The sequence below is a fragment of a genome, unplaced genomic scaffold (assembly GCF_019419815.1).
Source record: "Pyrus x bretschneideri cultivar Hongxiangsu unplaced genomic scaffold, Pyrus_bretschneideri_v1 Contig27, whole genome shotgun sequence".
NCBI lineage: Eukaryota > Viridiplantae > Streptophyta > Magnoliopsida > Rosales > Rosaceae > Pyrus > Pyrus x bretschneideri.
Window position 1 is genome coordinate 3,674,130 of NW_025999579.1, and position 18,337 is coordinate 3,692,466.

General features: G+C 40.4%; 3 protein-coding genes across 4 annotated transcripts; 2 read left to right on the forward strand and 1 right to left on the reverse strand.

Moving 5' to 3' along the window:
- Positions 1–8,155: 8,155 nt before the first annotated feature.
- On the reverse strand, positions 8,156–9,769 carry LOC125478883 (protein SUPPRESSOR OF GENE SILENCING 3-like). Its single transcript, XM_048587620.1, has one exon. The coding sequence runs from the start codon at positions 9,767–9,769 to the stop codon at positions 8,156–8,158; it is 1,614 nt and encodes a 537-aa protein (XP_048443577.1).
- Positions 9,770–11,796: 2,027 nt separating this feature from the next.
- On the forward strand, positions 11,797–13,994 carry LOC125478843 (pentatricopeptide repeat-containing protein At1g74900, mitochondrial-like). The gene has a single exon (XM_048587515.1). It carries the CDS (start codon positions 11,821–11,823, stop codon positions 13,345–13,347), a length of 1,527 nt encoding a protein of 508 aa, XP_048443472.1. The 5' UTR covers positions 11,797–11,820; the 3' UTR covers positions 13,348–13,994.
- A 659-nt stretch (positions 13,995–14,653) lies between these two features.
- LOC125478869 (E2F transcription factor-like E2FE) lies at positions 14,654–17,916 on the forward strand. 2 transcript variants are annotated; one of them, XM_048587583.1, is made up of 11 exons: positions 14,654–15,054; positions 15,159–15,226; positions 15,309–15,361; positions 15,457–15,534; positions 15,658–15,711; positions 15,808–15,913; positions 16,046–16,113; positions 16,215–16,287; positions 16,381–16,445; positions 16,576–16,930; positions 17,179–17,916. In XM_048587583.1, the coding sequence occupies exons 1-11, from the start codon at positions 14,930–14,932 to the stop codon at positions 17,217–17,219; spliced, it is 1,086 nt and encodes a 361-aa protein (XP_048443540.1). In that variant the 5' UTR covers positions 14,654–14,929; the 3' UTR covers positions 17,220–17,916. The 2 variants fall into 2 exon arrangements, with proteins under 2 accessions (XP_048443540.1, XP_048443541.1); XM_048587584.1 differs by having other exon boundaries at positions 16,384–16,445.
- The last annotated feature ends 421 nt before the right edge of the window (positions 17,917–18,337 follow it).

Genomic DNA, 18,337 nt, shown 5'->3' on the forward strand with positions numbered 1-18,337 from the left:
GTAAGGGACCTAGTTCAAAGACAAGTTGAATCATAATGACTCCCATTCAATTCATTTGAAACTCAATTCACAGGTTTCAAAAACTAACGTGGTGATATTTTAATGTAGGAAGTTTATGCTCCAATTATCTAAGAACCTCTCTTGGAGCCAAACGTTGGGTTTTCTCCGCTTACCTTAGGGCGCAGGTGTTCATGAATCTTGTATATTGCAACTGGTGAAGAATCCATATACATGTCCCAGATCTAAAACAGAAACATAAGCAGCAATCAAATCAAATTTGCACCAACAGAAGAACTTTGAAAATGCCATCATAAACTTGACGATGACATACCTTTATAAGCATTACATTTTTGTAAGGAGAATCCAAAATCTAAAAGTAAACCTCAACCAAAATGAAGCACCTTTAGATTCATGTCGCGACTTAAGATGTGCCACCTGTAACAATCAATCCTGGATATTACAGAACAGAATGGTATTTTCATATTTTCACTTTGGTTGAATTTCATTTGTTTAAAATATTGTTTTTGGTATTAAATGGTGTGCCCAAGGGGCCCACCCCTGATTTTGGTCCCCCGGTTCTCCCTCCCCCTTTTTCTGATTTTGTAACTCTCTCCCTCACTCTCGGCCCTCTCCTTCCTCTCTCAAAAACCAACCCTCCTAGAGCGCTTTCACTCAAATAGTAACACGCAACAACCACCTAGACTACACCACAACCTTCCCTCATAGTCCCTACGAGTTCTTGAACCAAGAAAATAGAAGAAAAACTGTTCGAAAACTTTCCCCTGAGCTGCACTGATCAAGGAACTTCTCCGGTGATTTCTCGCCATTTCCGACGAAGGTAAGCCTCAAAATTGGTCCCTATCGTTGTAGCTCGTGTCTAGGTTCACGATTAGTAAGTTTTTGGGTGGTTTTGGTGGTGTAGGAACTCGGAAAAACTCAAGGAAATTCAATGTGCAAATCTGGAAACTTCAAAACCATGGTCATTTGGCCATGTTTCAGGCCATTTTTCAACCAACTACGGCCACCACTCGGTCCTCACTTGTATCTCTTCTCCACATTCCTAACTACATTTTGGATTTTGAATCACTCCATTTGGTCAAGAAACGAAGAAGTTACGATGCTTTGAAAATTGCCCAAATTTTCAGCCAAAAACCAGTTTTCGAGAAAGTACAGTCCCTTTCGAGGAGTTTTCCGGCCAAAACACGGTGATCTGGCCGGCTTTCAAGGTACCAATCTCTTCATCTCGTCGAGAACTACAACGTTCGTTTTGTTTCACTTGATTTTGTTGAGAATTGGAGAAGTTATGAATGTTTGAAAGTGTGCTCAGAAACCCGCCAAACTTGACCTGATAATGGGTCAAACCCGACCCACAACCTTAACCGGCCCAAAGATTTGGGCCATAGTATCCATCCCATTAGGCCAAGCCCTTTAACCCTAAACTCAAACCCAGGACCTAGACCAGTTGACTGTTGACTGACATGTTGATCGTTGACTTTTTTGTTGACTTTTTCGAGTTTTGGTTGGGACTCTTCTTAGATTGATTTCGACGTCCTGAATCCATTTATGACGTTCATTTTCCCAAATTCAATCGTTTAAATAGAGTTTTATTACTTGGACCATTTATGTGCTTAGGGGCAATTGTTAGCGGCGTTCTGTCTTTGTTAGTTTGGGTGGCTCTTCGGCGGCAAAATATCTGTGAGTGGTCTCCTTCTAAAATGTATGTTTTAATAGTAGAAATATATACATGAAAAACATAATTTAATGGTTATGTTTTATGGAATGTTTTATAAGTAAATTGAATTTACATTATATGATATCATGATTTACTGATAATATTTTAGAATAACATACTTTATTGAACTATTGTTTTTTGTAGTATATATGATGAATGACTATATACTATTTATGAACATGTTTTTACACTTCATTATAGTATATATGATGGATGACTATATACTATGAATATGTTTTTGAGATATATGTATTATGCTTTGGAAAGATTATATTCAATGTTTTATGTGTATCTAGTGGTCACTGTTTTGGCTTAAGGCCTAGGGAGATATATGTAGATGGCTTCCGGCCGAAAGATATATGCATTGGCTTCGGGCCGAGAAATATAGTGCCTACGGGCAATTCAATATCACTACTTAGCACACTCTATATAATGTATATTTTATGATGGTTTTATGGCATGCTAGGGTTTTCGGAAAACCTATTACATAGTATGCTATTAAGTTTTCATAAAACTTCGAGGGTTAGTATGTTGATGAATAATTGTTTCAGTATTATATGTATCAACTTGGTCCACTCATGTTTGTTTTGTGCCCGCTTAGAATTTAGAATCGAGGCGTACAATCCCGGCGTCAAGGCACTTCCGCATCGGCATCTTCAAGTCCTCTCGGTGTAGGACCCATCATTTTATTCATTCAATTTTACATTATTCATTTTTAGTGTCTAGAATTAGTAGTATGCTTTGAACACGTTCCTTAATTGCATATTAATCATATTTAAATTTATAAGTCTCATTTATTTCTTGTTCTCATGCATTTTAATATGACTTCGTTACCTTCGGATGTCGGCCAGCACGTGCCTACCCTGATGTTTGGGAGAATATCAGAGTCGAACGTGTCACCACCCATCTTTGAAAACTTTATATCAGAGATAGATGAAATAATTTCTGTGAAAAATGACTTTGGCATATGAGAATCTCCATCTCGTAATCTGTCAATCCCTCCAATTCCACATAACTAGTGTCAGTACATCCTCGTGAACTTTATCATAACTAATAACACACTCATCACAAAAACTAACAGAAACTGTGATTAGACTCACATTCTTGCACTGTGATCACATAAAGCTGACTGCCGCATGTCAACTAAACGAATACAACCTCTTGAGCTGCTGTATGCAAGCAGATTAAAATGAACGGGATGGAATTCAGCCGCTGTTAAGACCTCTGGATGCATCAGCATATGTTTTCATTTGATAGATACGTTGGTAGAGCACAGGAATTGTTTTTTCAAAACTGAGTGAACAGGTTGATCAGACATTGACACCCCTGTTGGTTAGTGTTCCATCAAAAATAAGGAACTACTGTCGAAAATTATGGAAGCAAAACCTAATGACATGGCTAAATTGAAAGAGGGAGAACCGTTTAGAACTTCACAGAATCTGAAATTTTCTCAAAATTCAATTCTCTAAAAACACAGAAATTTTAATCTTCTTAACTCAAACATTCTAACTCGATTCCAAACCATCTTTCCCACAATTTTAACTTATATCTTGATCGGTATCTTCCCACAAAACATATCATCATCCGAAAAAATATGAAATGTTTGGACGATATTAAGCATGTTCAACTGAATATACAATATAGGCGTTCATAGAAATTGTAAGATGTAAAGATAAAGGGTAGACTAACAGTAAGGTCCTCCATGAAAGCTATAACTCTGCCTAAGAATACCTATCCTTGGTCCAATTTTTGGGTAATGTGGACACGATTGAAATTTCAGGCTGAGTTGTCGCACGCTCACGGTTAGGTTCTTGCATCTCCTCAAGCACCGTTGCGGGCTCCGGATCTTGGGACTCATGTCATGGATGTTCATAGGACCCTATGCTCGTGAACATCGAGGACCTGAGGAGATGCAAGAACCTGATCGTGAACCCGTGACGACTCAGCCTACAATTTCAGTCGCGTGCCCATTACCCAAGAATCGGACCAAGGATTGGGATTCTTAGGCGGAGTTATAGCATTCGTGGAATCCTGGGATGCGTTTGCACAGACTTATCCCCAACTGGCTGCCATGAAAGCCTTTTTGCTTCCGAAGCCCCTGGCGGGTAAGACCGTCATTGACTTCATACTTTTGGTCATGGCAGCTAGTTGGGAATAATTCTGTGCAAACGCATTCCAGGATTCCTCCGCTCTCAAGTAACAAGGGACAAGTGGGAAGTTAATTTATAGGATAAAGAGAAGTCTCTCAAGTAACAAGGGACAAGTGGGAAGTTAATTTATAGGATAAAGATAAGTGTGTGAATCATATTATTTGTATGTTAGTCACTTTCAATGTGAAATTTTTGTCATGCGTTGTAAATGTACAGATGGCGTTGTTGTAAATATATGTGAACAAAGTTATGGTCAATAAGTTCAAACAAGCTTATTAAACTACATACTACATGTGTTTCTTATGCAATGACATTGTATTGTGATCACTTTCTGTTAAAATATTAATTTTGCTTCAGTATTTATGTGGACGTGTAACTTGCTTTGACGTGATGCTGTTCTCCAAATAAATAAAAAAGCAACTACGCTCTCTGGGATCGAACACAAAACCTCGAGAGAGCCCTTATGATTAGGCCACGCAGTCCATAATAGTTCATAACCATTTTTTCAGACAATTGTTATTAATATTTCAAAAATCTCATCATACACTCCAAACTTTTTATATTAGGAAAGAAAAATACACTTATAAAGAATAAAATGAGATTTTTGGAATGCTAATAACACTTTCCTTCCTTTATTTTTATGCCTTAATTAATTTAGTAAACCCCAAACCCCCCAACCCACGCACGCCCAACCCTGACACCACTGGTTTTAATCTCATCCTATACCGTCCATCCGTCCGTCCGTCAGATCCTCACCCACGGACCCCAAGCCAGCCACAACCGCTTCAATTTCTCCTTGCCATTATCGCACTGTTCGAGTCTTGCTCATCCAGAAAGTAAGTGCTGCACTTAATTTTTTGTTTAATAACTTTTTTGTTTTATTTTTAGTATTTCAAATTACTTCATTATATATATTATTTTGAATCATTTTTCACGACTCATATATGTGGGCTGCATTTTCTACTGTTACACATCATCGCATAATATAATTTTTTTTTTTTTTTTTACGGAAAGATTACATTGATTTGCGGCACTTATATTTACGGACTGTATTGATCGATTTTCATTTTGAGGAGTCATCTTTATGAGGTGAGTTGACATACCCCGACCGAGATCAGGGCGTGCTGGCCGTCACGCAGAGGTGACGTAGCCATGTGCACGTGCGGAAGCTAAAGAAAGTAATGTAAAAGTACGAATAATTTAAAAACTAGCATACAAAGTACTAAGACAAGTGCTAGCGTAAGTGAAATGCTAAGTTCAGAGCATAAAGTCTACAGCAGCCTGAAGAAAATGATACGACAATAGTACACCCGAAGGTGACCCTACAATGGTGAGTATCTGTCAGAAATGTCGGGACGCCCCCTGGGAAAACCACCGAACCTGCTAGACCACTAGAACCTGGAGGGGCGCAAAAACAAAAGCGTAGGTGGGCAAAAACAAAGCTCTTTGAAAACCATTTAGCAAATTACATTCTAACCTCTCGCCGTAAAACCTGTATACTTCCCATAAAATAAACATATATACATATGTATAGATATGCCAAACATGCTCAAGAGTATACCAATCATGCTCAAGAATGTGCCATGTCAACGCCTCATAATAATATGCAAGTGCTCAGGTATTAATCACATCAATAGCATAACATCTGGCAGCCGGAGTCACCTAACGTGACCCGTACGGCTGCATATAGAGCTCAAATCTCAACTCAATAACTGAACAACTGAACCTGCCCACGAGTCGGAACCACCTAAAGTGGTCTGTACGACAGGCCTGGGTGTAATACATATGTATGCTCTAGTACTACGATCACGTGAAGGCTGTGTGAATAATCGCGGGTCACCTACGAGTCGGAACCACCTAATGTGGTCTGTACGACAAGACTGTGCACCTAGCTTGGATCCAAACTGAGCATATGGTGCGGGAGGTGAACATCACGTGAAGGACTGTGCCCTGCTCAGGGCGGGAGCACTAACACCGGGGGTGCAGGTTATGAGCTCTCTAAGCACCTCTAATCACTATTTAATGCACTTATTAAATAACGCTTACCTGGCACTTACCTGTGCCTCCACCGCACCAATATATATATGCACATATAAATGAATGTATAAACAAACATATATGCAACTCATCATACATAATAACCAATAACATAAAAGGAATGGCACATAATTAATAACATTTATATTAATTTCTGGGAACTATATGTATATAGGTATATGCGGAAAACAAAAGGTCGTAGCCCCCCTGCCTCGAGTGTGCATGCTCGTCCTCGGGATACGAATCACCTATATGCGAAATAGCCATGAAAACGTTAATTTAAAAGCACATAACCAACTTCTCGTAATAACTTCTCATACATTGCTCAAATTGGACAAATGAATATACCAACGTGCTCTACACAACCTCAGGATCACAACCATATTTTTAGAATAATTTTCCTCCGCCGCACGTGCCCCCACGCGCCGGGCAAGGCACGGCCACACGCGCCGGCCACGCGCAGGCACGTGCGGTGCACACTGACGGCGTCAACTGACGCCGTTAGAAATATTCCGTCAGTTTTGACAGATTCCGTTAACGGCGTCAGGAATATTCCGTCAGATTTGACGGAATATCCCGTCACCTTCTCCGGCGAGCCTCCGGCGCCGGAAAACTGGGAAAACTTCAAACTTAGTTTTCTCACTCGTTTCTCAACCAATTTTCATGATTCTTGGACCAAAATGAAGCTTAGGACTAGTAGAATCATGATATACTAGTTTTAAAGGCTAAAAACCACGCGATCATACCTGTCTTCAAACTCAAAAACCGGCCAACTTTAAACCAAGCTATCCCAACGTCCAAATTCGTCCAACGAAGCACTCCGAGGCTCCTTGGGACCTCACTAAGACATCTACAAGCTTCAAAATCCCAAAAACATGCTAGATTAAGTTTGCATGAATAGTACCTAAATCGGACTACCTCGAATCGACGTGAAAACGAAGGATTTCTCACCTGAAAATGGTATGGTTGCACTCGTACGAGCTTCACGAGTTCGAAGGTGTCCTTAGTTTCCTCGGAGAGTGATGGTTTGGGTGAGTTTGGTGTTTGTCCGTGCGTTGAAGGAAGAAGAAGAATGATAGAGGACTCGGGGAGAGAGAGAGAGACAGGAAAGAGACAGAGGGAGAGGGAAACACGGGAGAGATAGAGACAGTGTGTGTGAGTGTGTGTGTGTGGTCCAACACATGCCACACCACACAAAACAACAATAAACGTAAATGTAACGAACTAGGGGTAAAAAGGTAAATTCACACGTACGTTTTTATAATCTCGGGACGGGATGTCACATGAGTCAATTTCTTTGTCGAGTGGTATTTTAACATATATTTTATTGTCTGAAAAAAATAATGGATAAGTTTTTAATTTTTCTTTGGCTTTAAAAACAAAAAACATGTGACATTTTTTTATTGAGCCAAATCAGAAAACAAGTACATAGAGTACACAAGGGAGTACCTAATATGTATCCTTACTAAACTGAATTGCTACTTTCATTGGAGATAATTAATTTTATTCTGGTAGCATAGTAAATTTCAATTTTTTACCCCGTTGCTACCTTCGTTAGACATGCGTAGTATGCATTTATGGTTGGGCTAAATCTTGGCTTTTTGTCATTTAAGGTGGGGAATTATTACAGATATGTACGTTGGTGAGAATTTTGATGGAGAATTAGGAAGCACAGGTAGGTGGGGAGATTTTAACTTAAATATCACTTTCATGGTTCTAGGGGAGGGTACTACATACGAACCAAAACGATAAGAATTGGCAGGATTTGTTTTTGGAGTTTGGTCAGTCAAGGCTTATAGACCAGGCAGTGGAGTGGATTGAATGGACTCGAGCAACTTACATAGAACAAGTTTATCATGTGGCATTCTGATCCTATAACACAATGTAATATAAAAAGAAACTTAAATATATGCCACAGTAGCAATGAACTAGTTCATGCAGGGTCTCTTCCTCATAATCGGAGATAAAAATACAAATAAAAAACGCCATTAAAGTTTGGGAGGATTCCTAAAATGCTTAATCAACCAATATAAAAATCTAAGGCTGATCCATATAAAAAAAAAAAACACCAAACAAACATTTAAGTTCAAATACTAAAATTGCATACGATCAAGTTCTTACCAAATGAAACGAAAATCCCAACAAGAAATAACAGAAACGAAATGTAACTTAGTTCTTGACCAAAACGGAAAAGAGAAACGAAATGTAAAATACTTGAAAGTCTTGAGTCGAACTTCTAATCTCGAGGACGAGATATAACATCTTTGTAGAATTCTTCCTGCAGAATCATCTCTTCCTTGTTCTCTTCCAGCTGCGTTTTGATCCTCTGCTTCAAAAGACGATTTTCATCTTGCAGCTTTTCGATCTTGTCACGAAGTATGGCATTAGTTTCCTCAGCATCTGTCCTGAGCCTCATTTCTTTCGGGAGCTTGTCCTTCAGCCGAATAACCTCTTCGCTGTCCAGACTCATCTGCCTTGTCGGCTTCAAAACCATCTCCTGGTAAGATTTTATATCGAATTTCAGCCCCGCTTTATCATCGCAGTGCTGGTTGAAAGTATCCAAGTCTCGCTTGGTTGGCAAGAAACCATAGAGCTGTCGGATAAGACCTGGACGAAACAAGACAGGATTGCGCTCCCACGCATCCCTACCAAATCCTTGTTCTGCAAAATGCCTGTGCAGCCGCTCTGCCTCAAAGTGTCCGATCGCCGAGGCCTCAAAAATCAACATGCTCATCCCACAATGTCCCTGCGGACCATATGAGTGTCGAGCCTTACTAGCATGGTAATCATCAAACAAATCAAGAAGCTCCTCGGTTCCCATGCCAATCCACTTGTCGTATTCATCCTGCAGTTTGAGTTTTGTGTTCATGATCAGCACCATCGGAGGCCAGATAACTTTGCGATTCTTTTCTTCATCCTTCAGAGCTGCCCATCTGCCGAATACTTGGCCCACAGGTGTAACAGTGGCTCCCTTGAGCTGCAACTCCGCATCTATAAGTTTCGCAAGCTCTCGATGGAGCTTCACCCGCTTGGCCGCTTTAGTTTCTGCATGCCTTTTCAGGGGCTGCATGCCATCGTACCAGTCAATTGCTCCAGGACCATTTTTGCACGCAGGGCAGTGCCACCGCCTGGCAGGATCAATAATCTCATCCACACTTAAACGATCAAACGCGTCCAAGAATTGTTTGAACCATTTACTCTTCTTTCGAGTTCCATGACTCTTTTCACTAGAGTCAGAGTCAAACTCGTCGCTGAAGAGATCATCATCCGAGTCGTCAAGATCACTCAGAGGATCAGAGTTGTCCTCGTCATCATAATCTTCAGCAACAGCAGCAGGAGGAACCACATTCTTGTCTTTCTTGCCAGCTCTAGATTGCCAATTCCATCCTTGGTCCAGCGGAGGGGGAATCACATTTTTCGGGGCCATAAAGTTGTCTCCAAAACCACCTGTGTTGTTATAGGGATGCCTTGCATTTCTTCCTCCAGCTGGTTTTTGAGAATGAGCAGCTTGTGAACCACCAGCACCACTGCGCGTGCCAGTTTTCGGAACCCCTTGGGGTGGCGGTCCCCAAGCCTTGTAACTAGAACTTTGAGGACCAAATATGCCGCCACTTCTGTTCTTGGATTTCTTGCCAATTACCTCCCATTCTCCATCGTCCTGTGCCGAGTCCAGGCCAATGTTTGCTACACCCTGACTCAACTGCTTTCCTTTCGGATTCCCGTCACCTCTTCTTGAACTCATCTTCGACAGCAACCCTCTCCCTTGACAAAGCCGGAAACCTGACCAGACACATATCCAGACATGCACGTAAGTACCCCTAAAGCCCGGCAAAATCTTGAGTGTAACCATGTCCTCTCTCTATAGGTAGAGGCTAAGCCAGAAATTTAATTAAGAGATGCACCTTGTAAAATTCAAAGCTTCTTTTTTGTGGTATCAATGCTAATCCGTATTAACAAAATATATGCAACTTAATAGGGTTGTACATGAGAGTGAATGATAACACAAAAAAGGCTTTTTAGCAAAAATAGTCTTTGAAATTATTATAACTCCTCACTTTGGTTCATGAGATTTAAAATTGATAGAAGTGGTACTTGAGATTGTCTTTTGTCAATCATTTTGGTTTTTCTGTGAAACATCTCATTTAAATTGAAGGAAACTACAAATTCAAGGAAAGGGGTTGATTTGACAAAAATACTCCCAATTTAACAAAGATTTCTCACAGAAGGCCCAAGATGATAGACGGTGGACAATCTCAGGACTACTTCTATCAACTTTATATGAGAAATCCAAATGAGGAGTTAGACCGATCTCAATGACTATTTTTGATAAAAAGTTAACAAAAAGGAAGAAGGAAACATAAGAACTCGTGAGAAATTTTGCAACTATTTTAACAAGATTATATCAACATTTCTCGAAGACAAAAAAATGTGGGAGGGCACACATGCCATCGCACGGCACATGTGCTTCCTCCACCCCATCACTATGGCACGTGATGACAGAGATAAAACGAGGGGTATATACAACCCGATTATACGTACAATCTCTGGTTATACAACCCGGTTACGCGTACAATCTCTGGTAAAATGCACATCATAAATCACACAATCTGACACACCTAGAAAAAAAAAGCTGTAAACTTGTATAGGAAATCTGAATGTAAACCCACAGAAACTCTGCATGCTTCATAAACTTCTGTAATAACCCAATTCATATATCAAAAGAACAAAAATTCCATAAAATCCCTAAAAAATCCATCAAAATTTCATCAAAATCCATTCAAAAAATGTATAAATTTTTTACTTGAACACAAACAACTACATAATGCCATGAAGAACAAATAAAAAATAATAAAAAGGGATGTACCTGAAGCCGAATGGGATGATGAAGAAGATGGTGGAGGAGCGCAGCGGGCCTGATTTTTGTTACGAGATGACTCCAACAGTTCACCAACCACCTCCTGAGACGAGAGTGATAAGTGATGTAAAAGTCTCTTGTGTTGATATAATAACCGGAAATCAATTTACTAAAGTGCTCACTCTTTTGCGTGACTATCTTTGTCTTCATTTGACACGCTTTCTTGTTTCTGATAAGCATCTCTTGAAACCTCGAGAAAAGCGTGCCTCGACTACTTTTTTTTTATATACTATGCCACGTCAAATAACCACGTAACAATGACGAATGACATGATGACACGTCGTATTAATTGCCAACAAGGAACAATGTCATGAGGCCACGTCGTCATTGATAGACATCATTGACAGATAATTTCTATTAGGACCTCGAGAATTTCGCCTGATGCGTGTGCTGTTAACCAGTGTGTAACGTAAGATTGACCACGTGATTGGGATGACAAGCAATATCTATTAGGATCTCAAAAAGTTCGCCAACTGTATGTATTATTAATCAGCGTGTAATGTCAAATTGACCATGTAATAAGAACCAATAACATAATACCATGTTGATCATCGATTCTTAAATTGATGAGCATAATTACCCCCGTTGTAGGTAGATTTTTTCCCTAAATTGGAGAAAGTGGTGCAGCTTATGTGCAACCTCGTCAAGTTGTAGACAATGTAACAAGGGCTAATGACATAATGTCACATTGTCGCCAATTGTCAATACCAATTAAGTAAGGAATTCATTATTCAGGTAAGTTAAAGTTGAAAGTTCTCACTTGTTAATGAAGAAAAATATTATTAAATCGTAGCGCTGATGAAACTAAAATCCACAAAAGTAAATGGCAACAATCAACATCGGAGCTACATTATGCCCATCACGTGCCCCGCTTCCCTTTTTTCTTTTATTTTTTTTGACAAACCTGCGACGGGCTGGGCTCATAAAAAGGGCTCATATAGTGAAAAAGACAAATACGAAGGCCAATTAAATTGAGCCCGCGAAACATGTTTGGCTGCCGAGAAAATAAGGAGGGAAAATTACCTGCCAACATTTTCAACCGCAGCAGAATGCTCACTCTGCAACTCAAAACTGCCGCACAGAAAAACCCAAAACCCAGTTTTCTATTTCCGTGTCGGAGCTTCACCACCTCACCTTCTCATCCCTCTCAAGACTCTCACTTGGCGAACCTGATTCTCAAATCCGACCCGCAAACCCTAACCCAGATTCTTCACAGCCCCCAAATCGATTGGACTTCCGATTTGGTCGACAAAACCCTGAAGAGGCTCTGGAATCATGGGCCCAAAGCCCTCCAGTTCTTCAGAATCCTCGACCACCATCCGAACTACACACACTCTTGCTCCTCCTTCGACCACGCTGTCGATATTGCCGGCCGCCTGCGCGACTACAAGTCCCTCTGGACCCTCGTGGCCCGAATGCGGGCCCGCAGGCTCGGCCCTGGGCCGAGGACTTTCTCTATCATCACAGAGAGGTATGTGGCTGCTGGTAAGCCTGATAGAGCCGTTAAGGTGTTCCTGTCAATGCATGAACATGGTTGTCCTCAGGATTTGAATTCGTTTAATACAATTCTTGACGTGCTTTGTAAAGCTAAGCGTGTCGAAAAGGCGTATAATTTGTTTAAGGTGTTTAGGGGCAGGTTTAAGGCTGATTGTGTTAGTTACAATATAATTGCGAACGGGTGGTGTTTGATTAAGCGAACCCCGAAAGCTTTGGAGCTTTTGGGGGAGATGGTGGAGAGGGGATTGGACCCGAGTTTAACGACGTTTAACATAATGCTTAAAGGATATTTTAGAGCTGGTCAGATTAAGGAAGCTTGGGAGTTCTTTTTGCAAATGAAGAAGAGGAAGTGTGAGATTGATGTTGTTACCTACACTACTTTGGTTCATGGGTTTGGTGTTGTCGGGGAGATTAAGAAAGCTCGAAAGGTTTTTGATGAGATGGTTGGGGAAGGGGTGCTTCCTTCGGTGGCAACTTACAATGCCTTGATTCAGGTTTTGTGTAAGAAAGATAGTGTGGAAAATGCTGTCGTGGTTTTTGAGGAGATGGTGAGCAAGGGTTATGTGCCTAATGTGACGACTTATAATGTATTGATTCGAGGGTTGTGTCACTCGGGAAACATGGATAGGGCGCTGGAGTTTATAGACAGAATGAAGGGGGATGAGTGTGAGCCAAATGTTCAGACATATAATGTTGTGATTCGGTACTTTTGTGATGCCGGAGAGATTGAGAAGGCGTTGAATGTGTTTGAGAAGATGGGTTGTGGTGATTGCTTGCCTAATTTGGACACGTACAATGTTTTGATCAGTGCCATGTTTGTGAGGAAGAAACCTGAAGACCTGTTAGTGGCAGGGAAGTTGTTGATTGAGATGGTTGATCGAGGATTTTTGCCGCGAAGGTTCACCTTCAATCGCGTTCTGGATGGGCTTTTATTAACAGGTAATCAAGCTTTTGCAAAAGAGATTTTGAGATTGCAGAGCAAATGTGGTCGTCTTCCCCGTCAAGTAAAATTGTGAATCATGTTGGAATTCAGATTGGCTCATGAATCATGTAGATTTGACTACATTCAAATCTTAACCCCAGCTACTACTGCTCCAAAGGGGTTTCTGTTCCTGTTGAAGTTTCAACACTTGATGTTCTCTTATCGCCATGTGTTGAAGGTCTACCGTTTGGAGGATCAGGTGGGCATTCTGGTGCACTATGATTGAAAGAAAGATTTTTTTTGCAGCCGACTTGAGGCTGTCACAGCAAGCAGTCAAATAAAACAGGACTGGCTCAAGAAGGACCGTCTCAGCATTTTGGTTGAAATGAAATATCACGGCGAGAGAAACTTAAATAAGAACAACAGACTCTGAACATGGCAATCATTCGCTTACCAAGAAAAGAAGAACGAGAAATAATGGCCATGATTGTCAATGGTTTCATGAGTTTCAAGCTTCAATTGATTCGTTCTGGCTTGTGTTGTGATCATGTAAACTGTATAAAGTGAAGAAATCGTGTAAACTTCAGCACATATCTTCTGTTGTCAAATTTGTAGTTCCATACGTTAGTCAAGTTGAAACCGTTGTATTTTCCTCGCCATTCTACTCAAATTGTATCGCTGCAGCTTCGAAGAAGCTGGTTTCTCGACTTTGTGAATCAATACGTTCAATTTAGATTTCCAGAAGTTTGTGTCGAGTAAGTTTAAGTTGCTTGTTGCGTTTTGGTATAAAACTACTGTGCGATACAAGTAGACAACGAGTTTATTTCAAAACCACTTTTTCCGTTGTTGAATGAAGCCCTAAGATCGAATCCCCTCTTGTATTTAGGGTAACGAAATTTTTTTATTTGTTCTTTTCAAAAAACACGCTTAAAAAATTTTCATTCGACGTGCTAGAAGGAAAATTTTGTATTTCCCGAAGGAGTAATTTTAATGTTTTACATGGGAGTAAAATTTGACTTGGGACAATACTTATCGAGAGGGAAATTGGGCAAGCTCAGCAAATTAGCAACCCCAACCCAAATATCGTGATGACAAAAAATAAAAAATGGAGGCAAAAGCCGGTAAATTTCCAATAGGATTCTCTCTGTATCATTTTGGTGAGAATCATAGGGATCTGTAAATTGTATCCGTTCATTGTACATCATGCGATCAGTTTTTATCAAATACTGTTTATGTTTATTTTTAAATAAAAATATTTAAAATAATTTATAGTCACACAATGTACAATGAATAGACATAATTTACGCATCTTCGAAATTCACGAAACCGACGAGGATCCGGACTCGGTAAATTTGGCTCCCATCTACGAAAAGACAGAAAAAACCTGAAACCATCAGATTTCGCGCTCATTCATCAAACATTTGAAAAAACTCGCCAATCTCTCCCCCCTCTCCACCCTCGTACTATTTCTTTCGCAGACTGCTACGCTCCACCGCGTCGGCGCTCACTCGCGCAGCCGCCCTTCAGATCCAAAACCCAAACAAACGCTCGCAAAGATTTGAAATTTGTAAACCCCCGCCTTTTGCTCCTCAACCCCCCTTTCCCCCTTCTTTCTTAACGGTCCTCTCTCTCTCGTCTTTCAGCACCTTCGCTTCCCTCCATTTTTTGTCTCAACCATGACGGCTCCTCCACCCCCATCTCCAGCCACAGAGCAACCCCCGGACCCGGCTTCAACAGGACCTTCCGCCAGAAACCACCGCTACAGCAGAAAGCAGAAGTCTCTAGGCCTCTTGTGCTCCAAGTACGTTCTCCCCTCCTCCTCCTCTCCCTCTCTCTCTGTCTGCAATTTTCTTGATTCTTTGATTTTCTCTCGCTCTAATTCTTCCTTTCTTTCTAATCGCGTAGTTTCATCGTCCTGTACAACCGTGACGGCGTGACTTCAATCGGCCTTGACGACGCGGCTTCGCGACTAGGTCTCGATCTTTCCCCAATCTCCGATCCCTTCGCACCTCATTGTATTCATTTCATCGGATCTAATGGTTTCTCGACTTTCAGGTGTTGAGAGGCGGAGGATCTACGATATTGTCAACGTCCTGGAGAGCGTTGGGGTCAGTTTCTCTCTTTCCTTTCTTGGTACTTTTGTTTCAATTTGTTTCGGTTTTTTGAATATCGATTTATTCATTAGGTTGATTTTAATTTCCAGGTTCTTGCTCGAAAGGCAAAGAACCAGTATTCTTGGAAAGGATTTAAGGCGATTCCTAATGCCCTGCAACAGCTAAGGGTATTTATCTCTCACAATTCATCATTGAGATTCAGATTGATCCAATGTTCTCCTTAATTTTGGTGTTCGTTTCTTGAATTTGTTTGAACTTAGTACTGATTTGGTGATTTTATTGTGTAATAGGAAGAGGGTCTGAGAGAGAATATTTGTAACTTTGACGGCAACGAAGATCCAAATGTAAGTCTTTTGGGGGGTTTTCTATATTGAGCTGTTCATCTCTTCAAAATAAGGTTTTTGAATCCAGAATTCTAAAATTTTCACTTTTTCTCGCAGGGTTATCAAATTTCAGACGACGAGGATGATGCAGAAAGATGTGGGAGTCAGCAGAATGAAAACAACAACCCTACTCTCAATCTTAAACCTATGAACCCAAAATCAGGTAAGCCTTGTTTTCGGTGTTTTCAATCTTGTTCGGTGCTTTGGGCTAAGTTATAGGGGGATATTCAATTACTTTGAATGGTAAGTTTGGTGATGTCCTAAAGACTCTTACTTTTTATTTGTTGTTAAGCAGATAATAGAAGGGAAAAGTCGCTGGCGCTTCTTACGCAGAATTTTGTGAAGCTCTTTGTGTGCTCAACTGTGAGTGAAATAATGGATAACAACTTGCTTATTTTATAAAACTGTGATTTGGGTTTAGCGTAAGTTTGGGCCATAATTGATTTTACTGCATGAACTTGTAGGTTGAAACGATTTCCCTTGATGAAGCTGCCAAATTACTGCTTGGAGATGCACACAATGCATCAATGATGAGAAGTAAGAAATTTACACTTGGTTTTCTTTATTCCTGATCATATGTTATAATGGAGCAGAAACTATTGACTAACTTTTGTTCAAAACTTGATAAAGCAGCAAAGGTAAGGCGGATTTATGATATTGCGAATGTTTTGTCGTCCATGAACCTCATTGAGAAGGTAAAAACACTAATTTGAATCCTCAATAGAAGAAAGAAATTAAACTTCCGAATTCAGAATTCAACTTTTGTTAACATGTAACATTATTTGGTCAAGATAAATGTTTTTCTTCTTATGCAAAAATGTGCAGACCCACACGTCAGACACGAGGAAGCCTGCATTTAAGTGGTTGGGATTGAGAGGAAAAGAGGAGGTTCCTCAGGAGACTAAGAAGAGAGCTTTTGGCACAGATATAACGAACGTCAGTTCTAAGAGGGGAAAGGTAGACTCTTCTATTGGTGGGAAGTTGGATGGGCAAAAACAGAAGGGCCTAGTAGGTCAGGCTGATAGGAGCAATTTGGAAGACTCCAAAGATGGTTCAAAGACCTATCAGTTCGGTCCTTTTGCTCCTGTCACTATTGCCAGAGCTGGGACTGAGAACACGAGGAAGGTTCATGACTGGGAGAAATTAACCTCTACTTATTGTCCTCAGTATCAAAACCAAGGTATCATCTTATGATTCATCATGCATTAGATTGAAAGAATTTGATTTTGAATAGTAAATATAGCTGTTCTTATCATTTACCATTTGCAATAGCGATCCATTTCTATAGGTTTGAATTCACATCAGGAAGCCAACTAAGGGATAAGAAACTTCATTAGTTTTGATACCCACAGACGATTGATGGACACACTTTTTTTTTTTTTTTTAATGATCTATGACTATCATCAGCCTTGGTGAACTTGTCTGTAGGACCAGGTGACAATAGTGGGAGAAAGAGGAGAGGTGGATAGAGAAAGAAACATGACCGGAGACTGACTAGATGTGGGAAGAACAGAACTGGATATCCAAACCCCATGTTGAAACAAAGCCAAGAGGACAATCGTACTAGCAATAGGAAAACGTCTTATAGCAGAAATCGAAATCAAAATTAAGCAGGCCTTACATGATTATTATTGTCTCCATTACTATTGGATGAAAATTTACTAAATCATGTGTCTTGCTTCACGTTGAAGCTTTGAAGGACCTGTTTTCTCATTATATGGAAGCATGGAAGACATGGTACTCCGAAGTTGCTGGGAAGAATCCAATCCAAATTTCTTGATGCTTCTCTGTTTGACCTGCGCTCATTGACTCAAGGAAATCACTTCAATTCAACTCTTGTTAACCCGGCAGAGAAGGGATGGCCCCTCCTAGTTGGATGCAAACTCTATGCACCATGTTTAGAACGGCTACCCTCAGGACTACTACATTTAACCGTCTTATTTCGACATTCTCACAGGATTCTTGTATTGGTTTCCTTTTGAATCGGTGGCTAGTTAGATATGTGCGTATGTTTTGTGTATTCGCTAGAAAAAATGGAGGGTGAATGATGTAAATTCATGTTTGGAATTGGAAAGTTGGGCCAATTATATATGACAGATTATTGTGTGCTCATTTCTAAAGTAAATTACAGTAAAACTTGCAACTATACATGCAAGTCATACAAAATGTTTGACGAACAAATGCATGAACTCAGAAAAAACCTCCACATATCTTCTCTTCTGATCTCTGGTCCCGGATCTCCCAATTAACATCGTATTTCATGTTATTTTGTAATGAGGAATTTCGCGTGCCCACACGTCCACAGATAGACATTCTCCACATTGTTAAGCCTTGATAGAACATTCGTACACCAGTCCGAGAACTCCCTGTTTTGCTGCAGACATTCCTGAATCTTTCTATTGTTCTTTCCCAGTTGAATGATTTTGTTGGATATACGCGTTATGTGTGCGATGTTCCCCATCCCGGGTGGGGATTTTCCCTCGGCAGCAACTGCTGGCTTGTCCGTAGATTCAGCTGGCGAAATAGTCGAGAACTCTGAAATTAACAAAATACAAGGCACACCATACTGCATACATTGTCTTTGATG

Bases quoted from the DNA above. Each gene is read 5' to 3' on its own strand.
- LOC125478883 (XM_048587620.1), bottom strand. From the start codon at position 9,769: ATGGTTACACTCAAGATTTTGCCGGGCTTTAGGGGTACTTACGTGCAT.
- LOC125478843 (XM_048587515.1), top strand. From the start codon at position 11,821: ATGTTTGGCTGCCGAGAAAATAAGGAGGGAAAATTACCTGCCAACATT.
- LOC125478869 (XM_048587583.1), top strand. From the start codon at position 14,930: ATGACGGCTCCTCCACCCCCATCTCCAGCCACAGAGCAACCCCCGGAC. The intron at 16,114-16,214 runs GTGAGTGAAATA...ATGAACTTGTAG, and splicing joins AGCTCTTTGTGTGCTCAACT to GTTGAAACGATTTCCCTTGA. The intron at 16,931-17,178 runs GTATCATCTTAT...ACTTGTCTGTAG, and splicing joins TCCTCAGTATCAAAACCAAG to GACCAGGTGACAATAGTGGG.